This window comes from Brachyhypopomus gauderio, chromosome 9 (genome assembly GCF_052324685.1).
Source record: "Brachyhypopomus gauderio isolate BG-103 chromosome 9, BGAUD_0.2, whole genome shotgun sequence".
In the NCBI taxonomy this organism is placed as follows: domain Eukaryota; kingdom Metazoa; phylum Chordata; class Actinopteri; order Gymnotiformes; family Hypopomidae; genus Brachyhypopomus; species Brachyhypopomus gauderio.
In genome coordinates, this window is record NC_135219.1 from 26,178,185 (window position 1) to 26,200,261 (window position 22,077).

Consider the following 22,077-nt stretch of genomic DNA (forward strand, 5'->3'; position numbering starts at 1 on the left):
AACAACTGTGGTAAAAAAAAAAAAGCGCTATATAAATAAAATTTGATTGATTGAAATGTAGTTACTGGACTGGTGCCATTTCAGCTGTCAAGTTAGAGGTCATCGTAGAAGAAATACAACAAGCCTTGACATGCTTTGCTATACATAGTATGCATATTGTTTAATTTAGTTATTTTGGAATAGAATAGTAATTCTCACAAATCACATTCAATAAATATCACAGCTTATTCAAAAACATGCTTGTTGAAATGAGACATCAGCTGAAAAACTAAATGAATTTGTAAATGAGTGCACTTCAGTGTCTACGTCATTCACACCACAATGTTCATCAGTAGTGTTCATCTACAACATATTTAGAGCTGCTATACAGAATAAGGCTTCCATAAATGAAGTAGAAGGAATGAATAGCAGTAATAAGTCTATATATCCGATGGGCATTCTCAAGCCATCATCATATGTACAGATGGAGCACATAATTCTCACAGTGCTGTTCATCAATAAGCTCTTACGTCAGGCATGTCCAAGTCTGGCCCGCAGGCCAAGTGCTGCCAGTGTTTACATTTCCAGCAGCCTGCACTCAGTCATAACATTTATAACATGCAGCCCTCCTGTACTGTTGACCACAGTATTAAAAACATGTGTACAAAAAGCCATTGTTTCACCACAAGATGGCTTTATACCTGGCCTATACTACAGTCAAGATCTCAGCAAAAAATTCATTCATTCATTTGCATTTAATGCTAATGCTTCCAAGAATGACTGGCTGAATGGTCGGACCCCTCACACCTTCACCATCAAATCTGGCCCTCTTTTTAAAATGGTTGGAGACCCCTGATTTGAGTGGAGACAAGTGACAGTAGACAACTAACAGGAAAGGTCTCAATGTCTTTGCAAGGCTGTGTCCACTAACATGTTAATATCAGAAGTTCTTGGGTGGTTGTTTGAGCTGATTAATTGGTTCTGATGCTTCAACGATGGATATACCATTCAGCTTAACCTGCAGACTAACAAATTTTAACAGAGTAAAAAAAATAAATAAATAAATCATCAAAACAATCAAACTGTAGAAAACATCACATCTACATCACTGGTTCCAATATTCTAAACAGAAGCAGCTTAGAAGCAGAATCTACCAAAAGTACTAACAAACTGAAAATATTAGTTAAAAAAGTAAAAGTTTTTAAAACCTTTCTGCCAAAACAGAAGGATTAAATTGACCTCGCCCCCCAAAATAAGTGGCCAGAAAAGTGACATGAACATTGAGGCCTTTACATAATCCTGAGAAATGTGATCATACGTTTAGTGATGCCACTGCAATCCGTTTATACCACATATAGTGCTGGGGGGGAGAAAGAAAAAAAATGAGTACATGCTTTGATTTAACCTTTCTGAAACATACAGCTGGCAAAGGTGGCAAGCAATCTTTGGCTCTCAACAGAGCCTTTCAAATCATTACAAAGTTATTGACCTCATAATTTCCCAGTTCTTTGTCTTTCAGTGGCTTAGGATATATTGAGACAAGGTAAAGTGTAGTACAAACTAAGCTCCTTGTCAGTTGTTATCCCCCCCCCCCCCCCCAGAATACATGCAATGCTGATGGATGCCACATTCCAATGCCACATTCTCCTTCACTTGCCCCCCCCCATACATACACAAAGGCACGCACACTTTGAACTGTTTCACAATAAATACTACATAGATTTAACAAAATACATGTATTTTTGCAGATAAACAAAACTTGTAGTTTATTCCCTGCCTTAAATGGACACTTTGGTTAAAAGCTGAAGTCAAAGAACACGTTTGCCTTCAAGTGATAATGTGTAATTCTGAAACACAGGAATACACTAGCTATTAATGAGTGATGATGACCTCAAATAACACTCAACATACGGTCAGTTCATGGAGGACATTTATGTGCACCCATCCTATTAGAACAAACAAACAAATAAATAATTTACAAATCAGAGAGGACATGCCACTTTGTTGTATCCAACTAGTGGCCAACAGTACAAAGCAGGCCAAGTTACGTGGTCAGTGCACCTTAGGATGAAATCAGCAGACTGGCGGGGTTAGTCCTGATAACTCTCCAGATACGAGAAGTGATGGCCCTCCTCCTCGCTACACGGCCTGGGCTGCCGAGAGTACTTCAACTGGAGCAGATCTCCCACTTCACTGATGGCATTTAGTGCCTGGTGGGCAGAAGACCACACAGGTGGGTCACTAATGGCTCGACAGCATCTTGTTGGCTTTACTGGCATACGAACAGTGAGTAAAGGGATGAAAATGGGTTTAGAGTCGGGCCAATTCAGTTTTTGCCCGTTGGGATAGTTTAGAAGCCTAAGGACTGTGCTCCTGACATGTTCAACTTGCCAATGGTGGCAGTTTGCATACAGAGTAGGCAAATGGCAGTGGAAATCCAAAAGGTCAAACTGCTTAAGGATTGGATGAAGGGAAAGAAAGTAAATTTGCCATTTCCATCCATTAGCATTTAGCAGACGCTCTTATCCAGAGCGACTTACAAAGTGCTTTGCATCTGATCACAGAATTCATCCTAGATAATAGTACAGATAGGCCAGAATTCAAGATACCATTGAGTCAGACTACCACTAAACTACAGGAGTTAATGTCATTACCTAGTGTTTAGCAAGTATCTTGTATTTAGCAAGTATCTTGTATTTAGCTTTCAGATCTTTTTTGTCGAGTCTTGAAATACTGCCAGCCATCTGGAAGCAATTCGCTTTTTCTTCACTCTAACCCTTTCTCTCTCATACCTCAAATGATTTATAAATTCATGAATGAAGGAGAAGAAATAAAGAGAGAGAATGAATATCTGAAAGAATATAGTAGAAGAGATCAGGCCAGCACCCTAAAAGAAAAGCTAAAACTTGTGTACTTGCAAACTTGACAAAATTGTACAAGAGTGTATTGTTAGATCGGGCACGGTGACTCACAGTGTCCAGCATCTCTTTACTGTGGGCAGCAGACACACAAAAACGTGCTCTGGACTCAATTATGGGTGTGGCTGGGAATCCAACAACCACTGTGCCAATGTTCCTCTTCAACATCTCCCTCCCAAATGCTCTGCAGAAGAGAAGTACAAGGACAGTGTGTGTAGATGGAACTGCAGAACAATCACAAAGAAGCAAAAGCTGAATGGTCAAAGTGATATTACGCAAATACTTCCTTTACTAATGACAAATGAACGCTATAATGACCATTTGATATTGAGCATCATGTAATCTTTCCTGTTGTCTTGGGGTTTTTCCATTAAAGACAAATTAAAGACACACCCAATTTTAGCAGGCATGTAGAGCATCAGGGGCACCACTGGAGAGTCTTCATTTCCATAGATGATGAAGCCCATTTCGTGAAGCCTCCTGCGGAAGTATGCTGTGTTCTCAGAAAGCTGACACAGTCTCTCTCGTCCTAATCATTTGAAAATTCAAGAGAACAAAATTGAAACGAACAAAATGGAACATAATTGACATATGTAAATTCTCTCTCAACAATTCTCTCCACTCTCTCTCTCTCAACATTGACGGTGTACGGATTTCACCTGTTACCCTCATCCAGAATCTGGGTGTCCTCCTCAATCCTACCCTTACATTCACTGCCCACATAAACTCTGTTGTAAAAACTTCATTCTTCCACCTGCGCAATATAGCAAAGATCCGGCGATGCCTCTCTCAGTCATGCTTTCATTTCAAGCAGGATAGACTATTGCAATTCACTGTTGGCTGGTATTAGTTCTTCCTCTGTGCATAGGCTTCAAATGGTCCAAAACTCTGCTGCTCGTCTCCTCACTTACACCCGTATGATCACATTACACCTGTTCTCCAGGATCTTCACTGGCTCCCTGTTACATACCGGATTCAATTTAAGATACTCTTACTGACCTACAAACCTCTAAACAACATGGTTCCTCCTTATCTGTCTGACCTCCTACTTCCCTACAGACCTTCTAGATCTCTTAGATCTTCTAAAGGTACCATCATCTAAACTCTGTAGCTTTGGTGATCGGGCTTTTTCCAGACTCGCTCCTCAACTGTGGAACCCCCTTTCAACTGTGATTAAACAGTCTCCCTCTCTTTCCACATTTAAATCTAAACTTAAGATTCACCCCTTCTCTCTCTCCTATGATCTCCCTGCTCCATCATTTTCTTTGTACCGTTTTGTATGTTTTGTATTATATGTTTGTTTCCTTATGTATTGTAAGCGTCTTTGGGTTACAGAAAAGCGCTATATAAAAATAAAAGTTATTATATTATTATTATATTATATATATTATTATATGTGATGTGAGCACAGTGGTACATAAGTACAAATTGGAAATACCACAATCAGGGATCTTATGTATAAAAAAAAAGCTGGCTATGCTGTCAGTGTGTCATCATCTTGGGACATACTGCAATTACAATACGCCTCTTGTGCAGATAGCAATATTATAAAAATGGTGGTGAACTGTTTGCCTGCATTACTTTGAGAGTATTATTTAGATTTGCCTATTCAAGTAAATATATCAAAATCACCCATAGAATCTGGAATGTCTGAGGATTTGTCCTCAGAACATAAAACATTTACTGATTTGTAAAAGTGCTCACTTTCAAACCATAGTTGGCTGCACCATTTCTTTTGTCAAGGCAGGTTCTGCAATAATATTTAAAAATATATTCTGCAGACCTAATTTGGATGCTACAAAAAGGAGGCAAATTGGTGGTAAATTGGTTTTTCAAAAGCTTCAATCAAATTAAATTTAGTTATGGGGAAATGGTGTTACTCTGATGACTTTTCAGCTCTTAACTGCAGTACATAAAGACGATACTGCTTAAGCAAATACTTTCTTTTAATACTCTTCAGGGTAATCTACTCTGCATACTAATTATGTTTGTTTTGTTGTCTGAAACATCAAGAGGTGCATGCAAGAATCAAGAGTATGCAGAAGACATCTTGGCAAAAACATTACCTAGTGTCGTGCCATCCTCTCCCATAATGCATTTCATAGAAGAAATGATTTGCTGAGCTACTGGAGGAGACATGGACGTGGCATAGATGGCACTATGAGAGTGTGTGCGCAGGTAGCCAATCAGCTCCTAAAAGGAAAAATGTACATATGACCCTAGAATGAGCTTACAAGTAGATATACTCCTAGACCACATCAGAATACATAGTCTGCATCTACAAGCTTAACAGCTAAACAATGCACAACATAGCATAACCAGGGAACAGTGCACCCCCAACACTGGTGTCATTAATGGAAGGCCATGGCTGTTTGTTCAAGAATGTGCTCTTTACTAAAGTCGTCAGTGAGTATATAATAAACGTTTGTTTTGCTTCTTCCATTTATTTTTACACGGGTCACATGAATTTCACATGAAATTGTCATAAAAATTCATTGGGTGAGATATTGGGCAGCTTGTTACCAAAACAATCAACTTCTGTTTACATAGAGCAGAACAAAGCTGCTTTGAGTACAGCTAAAGTGTATCTTAAGCAAGTATATAATCCCAAATAAATCAGCAAAATGTGCCTTGGAACTGGATTTCAACTACAAAAGATCCATGACCACACAGAATGCCGATACAAATATTGAACCAAATATGAATAATGAAAGGTTTCCCATACTTTATCAACACTCATCTACATCTATACATGAACAGTTGCGAACAATTACCTATAAAAATAACCTTCACTGACAGTTAAACTGAGCAAGTATGTGGACAACATGCTAATATGTTTTGCTACAACTACCACAGCCTACAGGAAGGGAAAGTATCAAAGATTCCCATATTTACAGGAGCTCTACTAGTGTCTCTGTTCTGACATTCTTAGTTGGACAGCTTAGCTTACCTTTTTTCCTCCTATGTAGCCACCAGCAGCACCAAAGCTTTTTGTGAAGGTCCCCATCATGATGTCAACATCACATGGATCCACACCAAAGTAGTCCACCACTCCCCTGCCCCTTGGTCCTAATGCTCCGATACTGTGGGCCTCATCCAAGTACAGGTAGGCTTTATACTTCTTCTTCAGGGCAATGATCTCAGGCAAGCGCACTATAGAGCCCTCCATACTGAACAAATAAAGCAGACACACAGACACAGCGAATACTTATCCAAAATACTAACTGTATGCCATATTGCTGTCAATGTTGCTTTAACACCAGTTTTGCTAGAACTAGATTGATTATGAGCTCATTCAATCACTGGGGCATCATATCACTAGTAAATGATGTCAGAGATGGCATTGACATCAGAGCCATGTCTGCTAAACACATTTTCTGAAAGTCTTAATCATTAACGTATAATGTATAAGAATGAACATTTGGCTTTGAAAATACATAAAGACGTGTTGTACCTGTAAATTCCCTCAACCAGAATGAGAATCTTCTTCCATGGCCGGTGGGTCCTGGGCTGCCCATGGACTATAGCATCTCGCAGTAGCTTTTCCAAGCTCTGCATGTCTGTGTGTGAGGGTTAAAGAGAAGGAGAGGCGCCTTTATATATATTAGTGGTGGGCTGTTAACGACGTTAACGGCGTTCGTTAATTTGATACTCTTATCGGGCGATATAAAAATTATCGCCGTTAATCTATTCTTAAAGTTTGGTTGGGAACTGGGTCAAAATATGTAAGCAAACTATGATGACTTTCAACTTGATAGTTTAGCTCTGCTGTATTCCTAACCAAATTGCACAGTAGGGGCGAGAACGAGTTTTCAAACCTGTGAATTACAAATCGGACTTGTGTTTACATGGATGCAGCCACGAAGTCGCCAGGTTTGTTTCATGGAAAATTCATTTTTAGGAACGTAAAGTGTTAACGGAGCGGAGCTCGGAGCGGTCGTTTTCTGCATGGTCCTAGCGCTAGATTCGTCGCTATTTAAATATTACTTTTTAACCGTTAAAACTGCAGAGGACCAAAACCGGCTTTTGAAAAAGTCCCCCCCAAATTACGTCCGTGAGTCTAAATGTACTAAATGTTGGCTTACATTTCAAATATCATGTTTAGCTGAATAAACATGTTGTTATCAACCCCTTTTAAATGTACAGTATATAGGCTTACAAATTCATGTTTAACTGAATAAACCGTTGAACACAAGTAGCCTACATTTTATTGAGCATGTTTTTTTTTCTTCAAGTATCAAAGTAGAACAGCTTTCTCAAGCAGTCATTGATGCATTTTGGAAACAGGAGATGAGCCCCTGGTCTAATGCACCCTCTGTATTAAGAAACCCTATCTCAAAAACTGACTTTGTCATTACTTGGGTAGCACGCATATGAGCCATTTTAATATAGATTAATATAGATTAATTTCAAGATTTCAGTGAGATTATCTAGATTATCTATGCACACCCCTAATATATATATATATATGCGCAGATAAAAATGGTCTGCAAGCAAGTTAAATTTCATATTATATACAATAAAAGGCACATCAGCATATACAATACATAATTCCCTGGAATCTTCAAATACAACATAGCTGTAAAGTTGAGAAGCTAGCAGCTTTGATCATATTAATGGAATCCTGGACAAGGTACCATTTAGAGTTTTGTCAATCCATGCAAAAGGATTGAAAATGAAGTGAACTTACTGTTGTGCTTGAACACCCGAATAGCAGAACCAGAGAGACGTGCGCCCAACACCAAAGATGCATGGTTTAGCTCATCACTTAAAATTAGACAGCCCTACAGAGCGCACACACACACACACACACACACACACACACACACACACACACACACACACACACACACACACACACACACACAAATTTTTAACATTTAACAAGTGGTGAGAAACACAGATAATGCTAATTTATACTAGTGATGGGCCGATCCGGTGTTTTTCAGTTCCGATCTAATATCGATATATAACTGCCAATACAGATACAGATACAAATACCGATATACAGGCTCTTTAGTTCAGGGGTTCTCAACTGGTCTCGGGACCAACAGTTTCTCAGTCATCAAGTCCCGACCCAGTTTTATACAGTACAAATGTTAAAACAAATTAAAAGGGTAAACTAATTTACATATTAAAAGGAGCCAGTAGGTCCTAAAAGAAGAAGAAGAAAAAAAAAACAGACACCAATAACTTTTTCTAGGTGCCATAATATACAAACTAATAAGCATTGCAACACACATCAGATCAGCTGTTATTTAGGATCTCTGCCATCCAACATGACTGATGTCTTTCTCTTCCTTGTAACTGTGGTTAAGCTGGTTTCATGTTCGCATATTCGTAATTAGACAGGTCATTTTAAATGTACTGCTGTCACCATCTATAAATTACGTTAACATTACGAAATACTGTACAGTATTTGTGCACCGATATATATTGTGTAAATATCATCTTGGTTAAAGTTCTACAATGACTGAACATTTAACTGAGATTGTCATCTCTCAATTTGCCCTCACAAACAACTTTAAACATGGAGAGGCCAGATTTACGATTAATTAAATAAATTGAATCTTTCCCTCTCACAATAATTTCTGTATTCCTCAGACAGTATTTTATTGTAGGTGTTGTGTGTGTTAGAATATAAATGGGCAACAGCATTAAGGATGGAGCAGAATGCAGGGAGAGCAGAACAGGGCGCGAGCTACTTCACAGCCTGCTAGCCATGTTTCCCCTTCATACCAGTTTCGCCAAAATCCCCGGTTATATTCTTTTCCTCCCTTTTGGACACTTCACTTGTTTGATGTTTAAATTTGGTCTCGGTGGCCCTAATTCCTTAGTTGCTAGTTTATCTTGATTATTACGACGACAGAATGGCACTTCTCTTAATGAAACGACTGAGTTGTTCTGAGTTGAAGTAACGCTGGCCGTATTGAGCAGATTAATTTCCCTACGTTACGTCTGACGTAAGCATGTATGGGCACGCCCTGCTGGAACTCATAGACATTGCATTGCAGCGCCTACACTTAATAAAAAAAATAAAATAAAATAAAAAAACTTTAACATGAGTCTACCAGAGCAGTCTGGGCGATTTTCAGTTAGACTAAAATCGCTCCAAAAAGGGGCGGTACTACAGGTAATGCACCTCAACGCTGATTGGACAGTGGCATTCAGAGGCAAACTGTCCAGAACAGGCATAGGTAATTAAATACCGTGATAGAATGTGAGGAAAAAAAAAAAAAAACATCTTTTTCATCCTTTCGTAGTGCGTTGCCCAATCGCCCTAATTAACAAACCGCCCATGTTTATACATTCACATCTCTTGATCAAGTTAAATTGTGTACCCTGGAAATACAGTGCCTTGTGAAAGTATTCGGCCCCCTTGAACTTTTCAACCTTTTGCCACATTTGAGGCCTCAAAGAAAAATATTTTTGTGAATTTTAAACTTTCTTAACAAATAAAAAAACTGAGAAGTGGGTCATGCAAAATATTATTCGGCACCTCTACTTCAGTGCAGCAAACTCACTCCAGAAGTTCAGTGAGGATCTCTGAATGATCCAATATTGTCCTAAATGACTGATAATAAATAGAATCCACCTGAGTGTAATCAAGTCTCCGTATACATGCACCTGCTCTGTGATAGTCTCAGGGTTCTGTTTAAACTGCAGAGGAATTCTAGCAAGTTTTCCTAATTAAATAGAATATAAATAATAGAATTCTAGAATTAGGAAATCTAGCAAGTTTGAGCAAAATCCTGGTGAGGACTTTTAAATCGCGGCACCTGGAATTGACAGCACTAATTTGGCGTAAAAGAAACACAGCAACACAACCTGTTGAAGTCTGCAAAAGACCCAAGACTGGGACTGAGATTTATCTTCCAACAAGACAATCATCCAAAACATAAAGCATATCCTGGGGCCTCATGTACGAACAGTTCGTACGCACAAAAACATTGTGTACGCTATGTTTCACGCAAACGGTCAGATGTACAAAATGTGATTTGAACGTGAGAAAGTGCGTACACCCACGACAACTTCACCTCTGGCGTACGCATGTTTCTAATGTGTTTGTCAATTAGCAACACTTAAGCCTGCTTTATACCTCCGGACACGGACGAATTTCGTCCGTCCGTACCAAACGTAGCTTCCGTAGGGGGCCACTATACCTATTTCCAGTTCCAACGTTGTTATGATTTTTTTTAAATACATCCTCTAGAGGGCAGTATAGTCAAATTTCCGGCACCGGCGCACCAGCAATCTCCTCCCAGCTGTTTTTGCATCGCTGTTTATCGCGATGACCTGGCACCGTAGCAGAATGTAGCCTCTAACCAACTCGCAAAGTTTCTCTTCTAACTCGAGCGTCATTTTTTAAAGTCCAGTACTCTTCTTCATTGATTTTCCCGAATTGGTGTACGTCCGATGCTTCTGACTCTCTACTGCCCCCTGATTTCCGGTTTATATTGCTCCGTTACTACGGATTCGTAAGCGCTCTGGCAACGGACCCACTGACGGAGGAAACGACCTCCGGAACCGGACGAAAGGGTCCGTATCCGTAATTACCGTAGGGTGTGAATGGGCCTTAAGAGGTGATGCATTGAAATTACAACTATTAAGATATCCTTCACGCACACATTGTAGTAAGCCCTTATTGGGAAAAATTAAGTAAATGAATGAGAAAATTAAACAGTAAATTAATCAGACAATTTCACTGCCTTACTGAAATAATTATTCAACGTGTTTCCACTTAGCCTAGATTATATAAACATGCATTAAATGTTGCACTGGAGTTCTTGGGAGATGGCTGCATTGGCATTACTGGAAGATATTGATAATGGCCGAATTCGCAGAGAGCGCGTTTTCCGTGACCATTATGATTCTTTAGCCCATGATGAAGAGTGGCTTATAAGCAGTTTCAGATTTCCAAGAACTGTCCTCTTGTGTTGAGTTGGGTCCAGTTTTGGAGAGAGAAACGCGAGGAGTTGCGCATTACCAGCGACAACGCTCGGCTTCCTGGCTACTGGCTCGTTTCAAAGAGAACTGGCAGACCGGTCGGGGATATCCCAGTCATCTTTGAGCCGGGCCATGCCAGCTGTTTTGGATGGGATCATCTGAATGTCAGCTAGGTATATAAAGTTCCCATATGAAGTGGTTGACCAGGCAAACATTAAAGCGCAGTGATAGCCGGTTTCCCTAATGTAATCGGAGCAATCAACTGCACACACATTTCTATAAAGGCACATTTCTATGACGGGTGGCTTCTTGGTTAGCAACAATATTTAAGCATTTAAATAAAAGCATTTGACATTTCCAGCTTAGAACAATTCATTTTAAAAATGGGTAATTGTTAAATTACTTAGGAAACAGCAGCTATGTGTTCAAGACGTGGCTAATTACCCTTTGTAATCCACAGACTGACCGGGAGAGGAGATACAATTCTCTGGCCGGGGGATGCTCGTGTATCGGCCAGAGCAGGCCTCAGCGCAATGAACAAAGTCATGTTTGCAGGGTTCAATTCAAGCGCTTGTACCAATATTTCCCAACACGTTAAACTTAATTAAGTTAAATATTTATACATATACTCGAAATGATTCGAAATATTGCGCTTTTAATCACATTATTTAATGGTTGTTTATTTTCAAAACGCCCAATCTTAACGTCTTCACGTTCTCTCGTGTTTCGTCCTGGAATTAGAAGAGTTAACGTAATAACGTAACGTGCATTTTTCTTAGCGTCTTCACGTTCTCTCATGTTTCATCCTGGAATTACAAGAGGCTCGTATTTGTTAATGTAATACAAGAAAAGTGTCCAGTCAGACAGATATTTGTTGTGAAACGAAGTAGTTACAATTTCAACATTTTCAAGTACTTTAGCCTAAATTGCAGCACTTTTCAAACCTGAAACACACTGAAACACAAAGCAGCATTAAAATTGGTCAGGTAAGTGTTCATTCCCCTGTTTTGAGGGGTGTTTCTTTTATACTACCACATATAGTTTCGGACAACACTGCAAAGCGGAAAGTATAAAGCCTCCACCGCTCGCGGAGGTTCGCGCGAGGTGCGCGCGGAGTCTAGCGCTATGGTCACTCAACCAGGCTTTAGCGCCCTTCGTTGAAATGTTCCAAAAGCACCGCTTGCAAACGGGCTTGTTCATATCCTTCGGTTTTCCATCTGTATCTGCTTCGAATCCAACAGCACTGCGTTTGCTTTAGCTGCCATATTAGCATTACAAACTGTCCTGTGCATTACGGCAGCTTGGGTGGGTCAAACGAAAGCGCATTTTATGTAAAAAGAATCGATACTTAAGGGAAACGAGTATTGTACCATTTCTAGTTTACTAGTATTTCTAGAAGAAGTGTTTTTCATAAGTGAGGAAAACAAGTTGGAATGTTACAAAAAGTTCTGGAACAGGAACGTGCACAAAGGAATGATGACTCATCCTCCAAACTACTTTAACAGGAAGCCTGGGTGCCATGACCCAGTCTCTCTATGTGCAAGGACAATAGAGCATCCTGCATCAGTCATAGATGTACAATGTACGGACAGAAAGAAGAGGTTGAGAGACCCTACCCCTCCACTACCCTCAGATCCCTGCAAATCCATAAAAAACTATATAATTTGGTCCTCAAAATATATCTTTTGATTTCCTTTAAAATGGTTGAACTACAAAAAATTCTTACTTACTTTGCCTGCAAGAGCTGGAATATTCATAGAGTTGGTAGCAAAACCCATTCCAAATGCCATAGAGGACTCAACACCCAAGAACCTGGCCACCAACTTCTCAAGTTCCTCATGTTTATCAAGATTACCTTGAAGAGTTACAAGACACTACACATTACTAAGACAAATATGATTCAACTACATGCATAAATAAAATACATAAATTACTTTCATAAATCCAGATGCCGTAACGGCCAGTTTCCTGGGTGCAGATTAAAGCAAAGTTGCACCATAAGAAACAAAGAAATATATTCATATATATAGCATATATGTATGTATGTATATGAGGATATATATATATATAAAACCTTGTAAATCCTGTAAAGCGCTTTGTGACAACATATGTTGTGAAAAGCGCTATACAAATATATTTGATTTGATATATACACTACCGTTCAAAAGTTTGGGGTCACCTAGACAATTTTGTGTTTTCCCTGAAATCTCATACTTTTATTTATCTAATGAGTTGCAAAATGAATAGAAATATAGTCCAGACATTGACAAGGTAGAAATAATGTTTTTTTTTTTTTTTATATAATTTTCTACTTTAAACTTTGCTTTCGTAAAAGAATGCTCCCTTAGCAGCAATTACAGCATTGCAGACCTTTGGCATTCTAGCTGTTAATTTGCTGAGGTAATCTGGAGAAATTTCACCCCATGCTTCCAGAAGCCGCTCCCACAAGTTTGATTGGGTTAATGGGCACTTTTTTCGTACTATACGGTCAAGCTGCTCCCACAACTGCTCAATGGGGTTGAGATCTGGTGACTGCGCTGGCCACTCCATTACCGATAAAACACCAGCTGCCTGCTTCTTCTCTAAACAGTTTGTGCATAATTTGGAGGTGGGTCATTGTCCTGTTGCAGGATGAAATTGGCTCCAATCAAGCGCTGTCCACAGGGTATGGCATGGTGTTGCAAAAAATGGAGTGATAGGGATTTTGAATAAGGAAGGCTTTTACCTTGTTCAAATCTCCCACTTTACCAGCACCAAAGCAACCCCAGACCATCACATTACCTCCACCATGTTTGACAGATGGTGTCAGGCACTCTTCCAGCATCTTTTCAGTTGTTCTGCGTCTCACAAATGTTCGTCTGTGTGATCCAAACACCTCAAACACCTCAAACTTTGATTCATCTTTTTTCCGATCTTCCTCTGTCCAATGTCTGTTTTTTTTGCCTATATTAATCTTTTTCTTTTATTAGCCAGATATGACTTTTTCTTTGCCACTCTGCCCTGAAGGCCAGCATCCCGGAGTCGCCTCTTCACTGTAGACGTTGACACTGGCGTTTTGCGGGTACTATTTAATGAAGCTGCCAGTTGAGGACCTGTGAGGCGTCGATATCTCAAACTGGAGACTCTAATGTACTTGTCTTCTTGCTCAGTTGTGCAGCGGGGCCGTCCACTTCTCCTTCTACTCTGGTTAGAGCCTGTCTGTGCTCTCCTCTGAAGGGAGTAGTACACACCATTGTAGGAAATCTTCAGTTTCTTGGCAATGTATCGCATGGAATAGCCTTCATTTCTCAGAACAAGAATAGACTGTCGAGTTTCAATTGAAAGTTGTCTTTTTCTGGCCATTTTGTGAGTTTAATCGAACCAACAATTGTAATGCTCCAGATTCTCAACTAGCTCAAAGGAAGGTCAGTTTTATAGCTTCTCTAATCAGCAAAACTGTTTTTAGCTGTGCTAACCTACTTGCACAAGGGTTTTCAAGGGTTTTTTAAATATCCAATAGCCGCCTTACAGAGTTAGCAAACACAATGTACCATTAGAACACTGGAGTGATGGTTGTTGGAAATGGGTCTCCATACATCTATGTAGATATTGCATTAAAAACCAGATGTTTATAGCTAGAATAGTCATTTACCACATTAATAATGTATAGAGTGTATTTTGATGCATTTAATGTTAGCTAAATTGGGGAAAAAAAACAGCTTTTCTTTCAAAAATAAGAACATTTCCAAGTGACCCCAAACTTTTGAACGGTAGTATATATATATATATAGTATATATATATATTTGTGTGTGTGATCTGAGAAAAGGCGAGGACAGCGGATTACCTATCTCATGTCTACAGCCACTCACTCCCACCCCGTATTTCATTGTGGCCTCTGCAGATGCATCCGCACATGGCCCAGAATTCTCCGCAAAGCCCAGGTAGTTATAGGAGCCCATGTTAATTACATTTTTCAAGACCATACCGGTGTGTCTGTGGAAATAAATTGTGACAATTTAATTAAATGGGGAACAGCAGAGGAGTTTGGGAAATAATGAAAAATTGTTGAAAAGTATGCATACATCACCCTGTAATTAAACCAACTGTAATAATGTTCACTAAAATGTTTAAGTTGGGAGATGGGATCCAATCCCCAATTCTAAAATGCTTAAGTTACTAATAATATATAACTATTAGTGGTTGCAGGACAGCACTATGCAAAGAGATAGTATTGCAGAGACCAGGTTGAAGAGTCACTGTCTTTTATTTCAAGTGTCTTTTGTTTACTTACTCAAAGGTCCAGTTATAATCATGGGTGACTCGCTCCACAACATCCATCTTGGCCCCTGGAACACTGCATATGGGCCTGTTCCAATTATCCCGGATCCTCATATACAGATTCCTTGTGTAAAAGTTCTCAAAGTCCTGGTACAGTGGAACAAAGTCCTGGAGACAAAGCACACGCACACATCAAACTTTTCAGAGGAAAGAAAAGTGTACTTGCTTTTGTACACTATTAATTTGTTATCTAATATAGGCAGTGTTGCGAATAAATTAAATAAAGTGTTGCGTTAAAAATAACGGCGTTAGGTAACGGCGTCATTTTGTCAGTAACGGGATAATATAATAAATTACTTTTCCTGTCGTTACAACGCCGTTGACGTTAATGGTCATTAAAAGCGGTGCGTTACTATATATTGATATACGAACAGTAATGTGAGCAGACCGCTGCCCAGGCTAGTGAGGAGTAACAGATCTCGATAGGTCACAGTTCTCGGTGTAACACCTGTTTAACTTAACAAGTCAGTAAGCGATTGGCTAAGGCAGCGTTATGGTAGCCAATCAGATCCAGTGTTTTTACACGCGTGCCGAAGCACACGACACAAACGGAGAAGAGGCAGAAATGGCAAGTCAGGATCAAGCCGAAGAAAAATGAACATTTTCAAGGTGACGATATAAACATTATTTAAGAAAATACTTGAAGTTCCTGAATGTCTACCAGACTGGGTGTTTGATTTATTTAATTAAGAATAGAGGTTTTATTGTTAAGTTTACTTCTGTTGTGAACAAACCAGTTGTCTCAGGTTGAGAATTTAATTTAATTTGATAGATGTAAATGCACTTTATATAGTGTAACTGTTTACTTTTGCTTTTTTTCCCCCAAAGATTTGGGATTTTAAAGGATTTTATCCTGCACTTGTCTGTTGATGTGCAATAAATATCAAAAGTTAAACACCTTTATGATCTACTAATTTCAACTGACTGAAAACTGCTTTTTCAAAAAAATCCTTATTCATTGGCATATAACTTTTTTTTACTGTAATGCAAATAGTTACTTTCCCTGGTAACGAGTTACTTTTATTATAGAGTAATTCAGTTACTAACTCAGTTACTTTTTTGAACAAGTAGTGAATAACTATAACTAATTACTTTTTTAAAGTAACGTTCCAAACACTGAGTATAGGGAACTAAAGTCAGACATCTAACTCACTTTATGCTTCTCTCTCTCACTGGCCACACGACACTTCTCAATCTTCCAGTGGCGGAGGAAATCTCGCAGGTAGCCAAACAGAGTGAGGATGCCATAGCCCATGTATGTGAGCACAGCCACGAGCAGAGGAGTTTCCTCAAAGGACTCCACAAATGGTTTATTGTAGAATACAGCATTGTGCCCTACAAGGTGATTCTGCAAGTACAAAACAGAATGATACACAACTTTGTAACAATATCCTTACACAAAAGAGAACGAAACCAATCAAGCCACAGACACAATCAGGGAGGCAAATACATTGATGAAGAAATGCAAAACAACTAAATGCTGATAATATTAAATCCGTGTATCATTCATTCATTTGATATTCAACTGAAAATCAAAATCGGAAAATCAAAAAAAAAAAAAAACAGTTCATTATTTTGTTTTTCGTTTTGAATATAAAAACAAATCAGGCTTGTATTTTTCTGTTTTTTATTTGATAATCCAAACAAAAATAGCAAAATAAAAAAACGGATTCGGAGCCGAACTTGATTTTGATTTTTTAACTTGACCCATTTGTGTGACCCAGAAGTTACTGGTTTGTGTATTCTTCGTGGGCTTTGTTTGTGCGGGAGTGCAGTGCAGTGTTACTTGTTCTACTCTGATTGTAGCCTAGACATTGGAACATCGTCTATATTGTTATAGACAACATGACCGGACTGGAACCACATGCTAGTTTAATTAAAGATTTATTTGAAGGTGGTAAGACGCGTGCAGAGATTTCGTGCACGTTGCATCAAATACTGCGGTAAAGTTGGTTTCACGTTCGTATATTCAGAATTCGTTCTTCAATATTCAGGTGGTTCATAAACAACCACCTACAACTCAGGAATAGGCGTATTTTACATTGGGAATAGGCGTATTTTAAATTTTAGATAACATGTTATTTAAAATAACTGCTGTCACCGCTGCAACGTCTAAGGCACCAAATTCCGAATACGCGAACGTGAAACCAACCAACAGTGGTGTTCCCTTGTGTATCTAGTGGTCCAGGGTTATATGTCATTGTGTTTTGTAGTGCTCGTTTACTTGAATCTCTGCCGTGTTTTCTGTGCCTTGTATTATTTCAGCATTCATACTTACATAAACGTGTTTTCCTTTCATAATTGCTGTGGTCCTTTATATTCCTTCGTGAGTGTTTCTGTGAAGTGTGTTCTCAGTATGCCTCGTAAGTCGCACACTCTCCGTATGCGCGCGGTTCACTTAGAGGAGACTAGCTCCGTTAAAGTAGGTGCCAGCTCTTTATCGCGATTGTGTCCAACCCTGACTCCCACCACGTTACACAGATATTGGTAGGCCTATATCATTTATTTCAGTAATTTCATTTAAAAGGCTAAACTTGTATATACTCATTCATTGCACGCAGACTGATATATTTCAGAAAATTTGAATATTGTGAAAAGGTTCAAAATTGAAGACAATATTAAATAGCTAATGAAATAAAACTGGTCTCTCAGTCTAGTTCTGTATGCTACACAGAAGAAAAACAAGTAGTTTTATATTAAGTGCATCCTAAACAACAACCTACAACTCTTACATGGGTATTTGTACCTTGCACCAATATGTACTCAGCTGTTGTCTTATTATTTCAATAGCTTTTAAATGGTCCATCAGAAGACCACCTAAGAAGTTGTATTACACAAAGTGCATCCTAAACAACAACCTACATCTCGGACATGGGTATTTACAGGTGCTATTCATAATATAAGAATATTATGAAAATCTATTTAAATAATTAGATAAAAACTCACCACCACTATTAGGTAAGGGCAGTCATGGCCTGGTGGTTAGGGAACTGGTCTTGTGACTGGAGGGTTGTGGGTTCAATTCCCAGACCTGAAGCCATGACTGAGGTGCCCCTGAGCAAGGTCCTTAACCCTCAATTGTTCACTTGTATAAAAAAAATGTAAAAAAAAAATGTAAGTTGCTCTGGATAAGGGCGTCTGCCAAATGCCGTAAATGTAAGAGGTAGAAATACCCATATCTGAGTTGTAGGTTGCTGGTCATCATGGGCTTAATGTAATACATCTTGTTTGGATGGACTGTTTAAAAGCTATTGAAGTTATAAGATAAGAACTCACCACCACAAATAGAGAAGAGGTAGAAATAACCATATCTGACTTGTAGGTTGTTGCTTAGCATTGCGCTTAATATATAAGAACTTGTTTTATGATCTTATGATGCACCGTTTAAAAGCTATTGACATAATTAGACAACCACAAATTGGTGCAAGGTAGAAACACCCATATAAAAGTTGTAGATTATTATTATATAGTAGGTTATTAAGGATGCACTTTGTGTAAAACAACTTGTTTGGTGCTCTTATGATGGACCATTGAAAAGCTATTGAAATTATTGAAAAAAATAAAAACAGAGTGTGCAGTGCTCTGGGGCCTTTACTACCGCCGCTTGCATCAGTAATAACCACGTTAATGTAATTTGTAGACGGTGCCTTAGAGGTTGTAACGGTCACAATAGTACATTTTAAATAAAATGTTGTCTACAACTTAAAATATGTATATTCCTGGCGTAAACAAAGTTGTAGGTATTTGTTTTGTTTGCCAGAAACGAGAATTTGCACATTTTGGCACTTTTGCTGATACTGTCTTAAAATTATTGAAGAAAGAATTCCGAATATGCGAACATGAAACCAACTTTACCGCAGTAACAAATCAGTGACTTTCGGGGCACACAAATGGGTCAAGTTAAAAAATCTAAATCAAGTTAGGCTCCGAATCCGTTTTTTTTATTTTGCTATTTTTGTTTGGATTATCAAATAAAAAACAGAAAAATACAAGCCTGATTTGTTTTTGTTTTTATATTCAAAACGAAAAACAAAATAATGAACTGTTTTTTTGATTTTCCAATTTTGATTTTCAGTTGAATATCAAATGAACGAATGATACACGGATTAATATAGGTAGAGAATAAAACAGCCTGTCCCACTGTACAGACTAACTGTGGATATCAAATATTTAGGGGTGTCTTAACAAACCAATGATCATGGCTCAGCACAGATTACATTACAGATTAAACCTTAGGCCACATCATCTGAAGGTTTATACCGACCAAGGAACCAAAAATCACTACCTTGTACTGTAATCCATTAATCCCTCTAGCCAAATTTAACGAGTGAGACTACTGTACAAGCTTGTGAGTGATTCATTAAACCATTCCTTATATTTAGCAAATACATGCAACTTAAAGCATGTTCCTCTCTGAAATATCTATAGGCCTATATTGAATCACTTGGTTTAACATGTGCTAATAAGATTACTACTCGTATGCATTTAACTTTTCAAGAGTAAGGAAATGCTTAAAGATATTACAGTAGAAACTTTTGAGCACAATTGGTTAGACTCAATAAAGGAAACCTAGAGAGCAAACACTAAGTGGAACTTTTCACTATGTGCATATTCGAAAATAAATAAATAAAACTACTTTTCATGTGTTTAAAATAAAGCCATATAGTCCAACAATCCAAGTTCTACTGTGAGCAATTAGGTAGGTTCTGAACGCAGGTTTACAAGCACCTACTGATATGCTTCCCATGCCTCTACACAAGTGTGCATTTTGTCAGCTCAGCTTATGCTCACAATTCTTTCATACAGTATCCTGACACTTATATTAATATTATTACAATATACCAGTTAGAGAAAAAGGTAAATAATTAAAAAAATGTATCGTATCGTATGTATTATTGCTGAACAAGACAATTGCATAAGACAAATTAATTTAGCTTTTAAGGAAATATTCGCGTGGTTTTCAGACAAAAAATATATGAGCTTAAATAAAACCGATAACGGAGGACGTGGAGTTAGTTAACGAGGTTTAGGTCTAACGCCAGCGAAGTAGCTATTCAGAAAACCTCAAAACGCTTAAACGCTTAAAATCAAATCGCCACGATAACCATGCCGAACAAATGAGTTTGTTAGCAACATCACTAGCTAGTAATTAACAGAACTTACAGAACTTAAAGTCCGACACTTCAGTTTGAAAGTATTGCTTGAAAAGTACATTAATGACGGTAATTTTACAGACAAGTTTAAAAAATGTTGTTAGACGTGACTATGTCAACAGAAAAGAGCGTTTCCGGGTAGGTTATATGGGAACACAAGTGTTGGTGTAGTCACAGTCACAGTCTCACACACACACACACACACACACACACACACACAGCCTCACCTCCTCCATACACACACACACACACACACACACACACACACACACACACACACACACACACACAGGGCCTCACCTCCTCCCGTCTCTGCTCCGAGTGTTTCTTCAATAAGCCGTTCCTTCCCGGTTTCTTGCCGTTGCTAGTGTGAAGACAGATATCTCCATTCAAAATCTTACTCGCAGAGTTTTCTGCCATTTTAAACGCCTTCTGATGGAGACCGTGTCGCTCACAAGGATATCGGCTCTTCTCGTTTAATCAAAGTTATGTACAGCGTCCTACTCGCCCAAACGTAAACCCACCACTGCCGAAACAACAGGAAACACACGCCCCCGAACACAATTATAAACCAATGAGATTTGTACACGTCACATAAAGGCGGGGTTTACATTATTCACTTTATTCACAGGGTTATTCGTTTTATGGATGATCTTTCTTAATCCGAGTACAGCGGCGTGGAGCCAGTTTTACCGGGTGTACGATAACTATCGTATTTGTACGATGTACGATCAATAATCCCAAAAAGGCCAAATATACGATAATTTTACCATTCCGTGAATGTGTGGTCGCAAATGTCTGTCGGAGTGTTTTTTATGAAGCCTGAAGGAATCTATGGGCTCCTGATGATGGATCAGGGGGGTGTTCCAAGAAGCGGGTTAAGCGAGAAAACCCGGGTAAGTTAACTCAGAGTTCACGGAAACTCGAGGTTTTCCGTTCCAGAAACCAAGCTTAGAGAGAACCGGAGTCAGTTACTATAGCAACTTATGCTCTGAAGCTAACCTGCTCGCTGGCAGGTTAACTTGGACCTGACCCAGAGTTACAAACACGTCATCATGACGTGTCCTTTCCTCGAAGATCATGTGGATATTGAAACTAAGTTTATTCGCTGAGTTCTTCGTCGGGAACGCCTTATAAAACCCCGAATAGACATAGGCCTACTATCATTTTCGGATTATTTTTTAAATGAACGTTATCGTTTTCAGCACAATCCATTACTTACATCAATAACTTTATTAATATAATAACATTTCAAATATTACACTTTGCGGATCAGCCCTAAATTCTCCCCCAGATTGTTATATATCGGTCTTCGTTTTTTGCTAGTGGAAGTTTTCTTTATAGTGTAGGAGATGCGGAATCTCTCAGCAAAGCTACTGTATGTCGGTCTGTCCGAAAACTATGTCTGGCATTAAAATTGACTAGTACCCAGTTTTGTGGTGTTTCCTGGGCTTAAGCCAGTTATGGACATCAAAGAGGAATTCCACAGCATCATTGGTTTGTCTTTAATTCACACGGACAATAAAGAAATTAAGCAAAGGAGAGGCAATATATAACGAACTTCATTCCATTTACATTTTAAGGATTTCCTAGAGTGATTGGCTGTATTGATGGCACCTACATATGCTACCTATTCCAGCACCTAGGGTTGCAACTACATACTTTCTGAGGTGTATGCAAACATACTATCGGCGCCCCCCGCACTCCACCCCCCACCCCCACCAACTCGGCAAATAATTTTCTGGCATCACTTTGGCGCTCC

General features: G+C 38.8%; 1 protein-coding gene across 2 annotated transcripts; it reads right to left on the reverse strand.

The window, feature by feature from the left end:
* Window positions 1-125: 125 nt before the first annotated feature.
* On the reverse strand, window positions 126-20,848 carry sptlc2b (serine palmitoyltransferase, long chain base subunit 2b). Of its 2 annotated transcripts, none has more exons than XM_077018149.1 (12): window positions 20,616-20,848; window positions 16,316-16,510; window positions 15,116-15,270; window positions 14,669-14,817; window positions 12,575-12,699; window positions 7,588-7,681; window positions 6,352-6,457; window positions 5,848-6,067; window positions 4,964-5,090; window positions 3,291-3,426; window positions 2,952-3,081; window positions 126-2,189 (listed from the first exon to the last, which is right to left on the reverse strand). In XM_077018149.1, exons 1-12 carry the CDS (start codon window positions 20,733-20,735, stop codon window positions 2,070-2,072), a joined length of 1,677 nt encoding a protein of 558 aa, XP_076874264.1. In that variant the 5' UTR covers window positions 20,736-20,848; the 3' UTR covers window positions 126-2,069. The 2 variants fall into 2 exon arrangements, with proteins under 2 accessions (XP_076874264.1, XP_076874265.1); XM_077018150.1 differs by lacking the exon at window positions 20,616-20,848 and adding an exon at window positions 20,326-20,454.
* Between the last annotated feature and the right edge of the window lie 1,229 nt (window positions 20,849-22,077).

Excerpts from the sequence above, each read along its gene's own strand:
- sptlc2b (XM_077018149.1), bottom strand. The coding sequence starts at position 20,735 with ATGGCAGAAAACTCTGCGAGTAAGATTTTGAATGGAGATATCTGTCTT. Across the intron at positions 6,068-6,351 it reads CTGGTTGAGGGAATTTACAG|TATGGAGGGCTCTATAGTGC; the intron begins GTACAACACGTC and ends TTATTTGTTCAG. Across the intron at positions 2,190-2,951 it reads GTAAAGAGATGCTGGACACT|GCACTAAATGCCATCAGTGA; the intron begins GTGAGTCACCGT and ends TCTGCCCACCAG.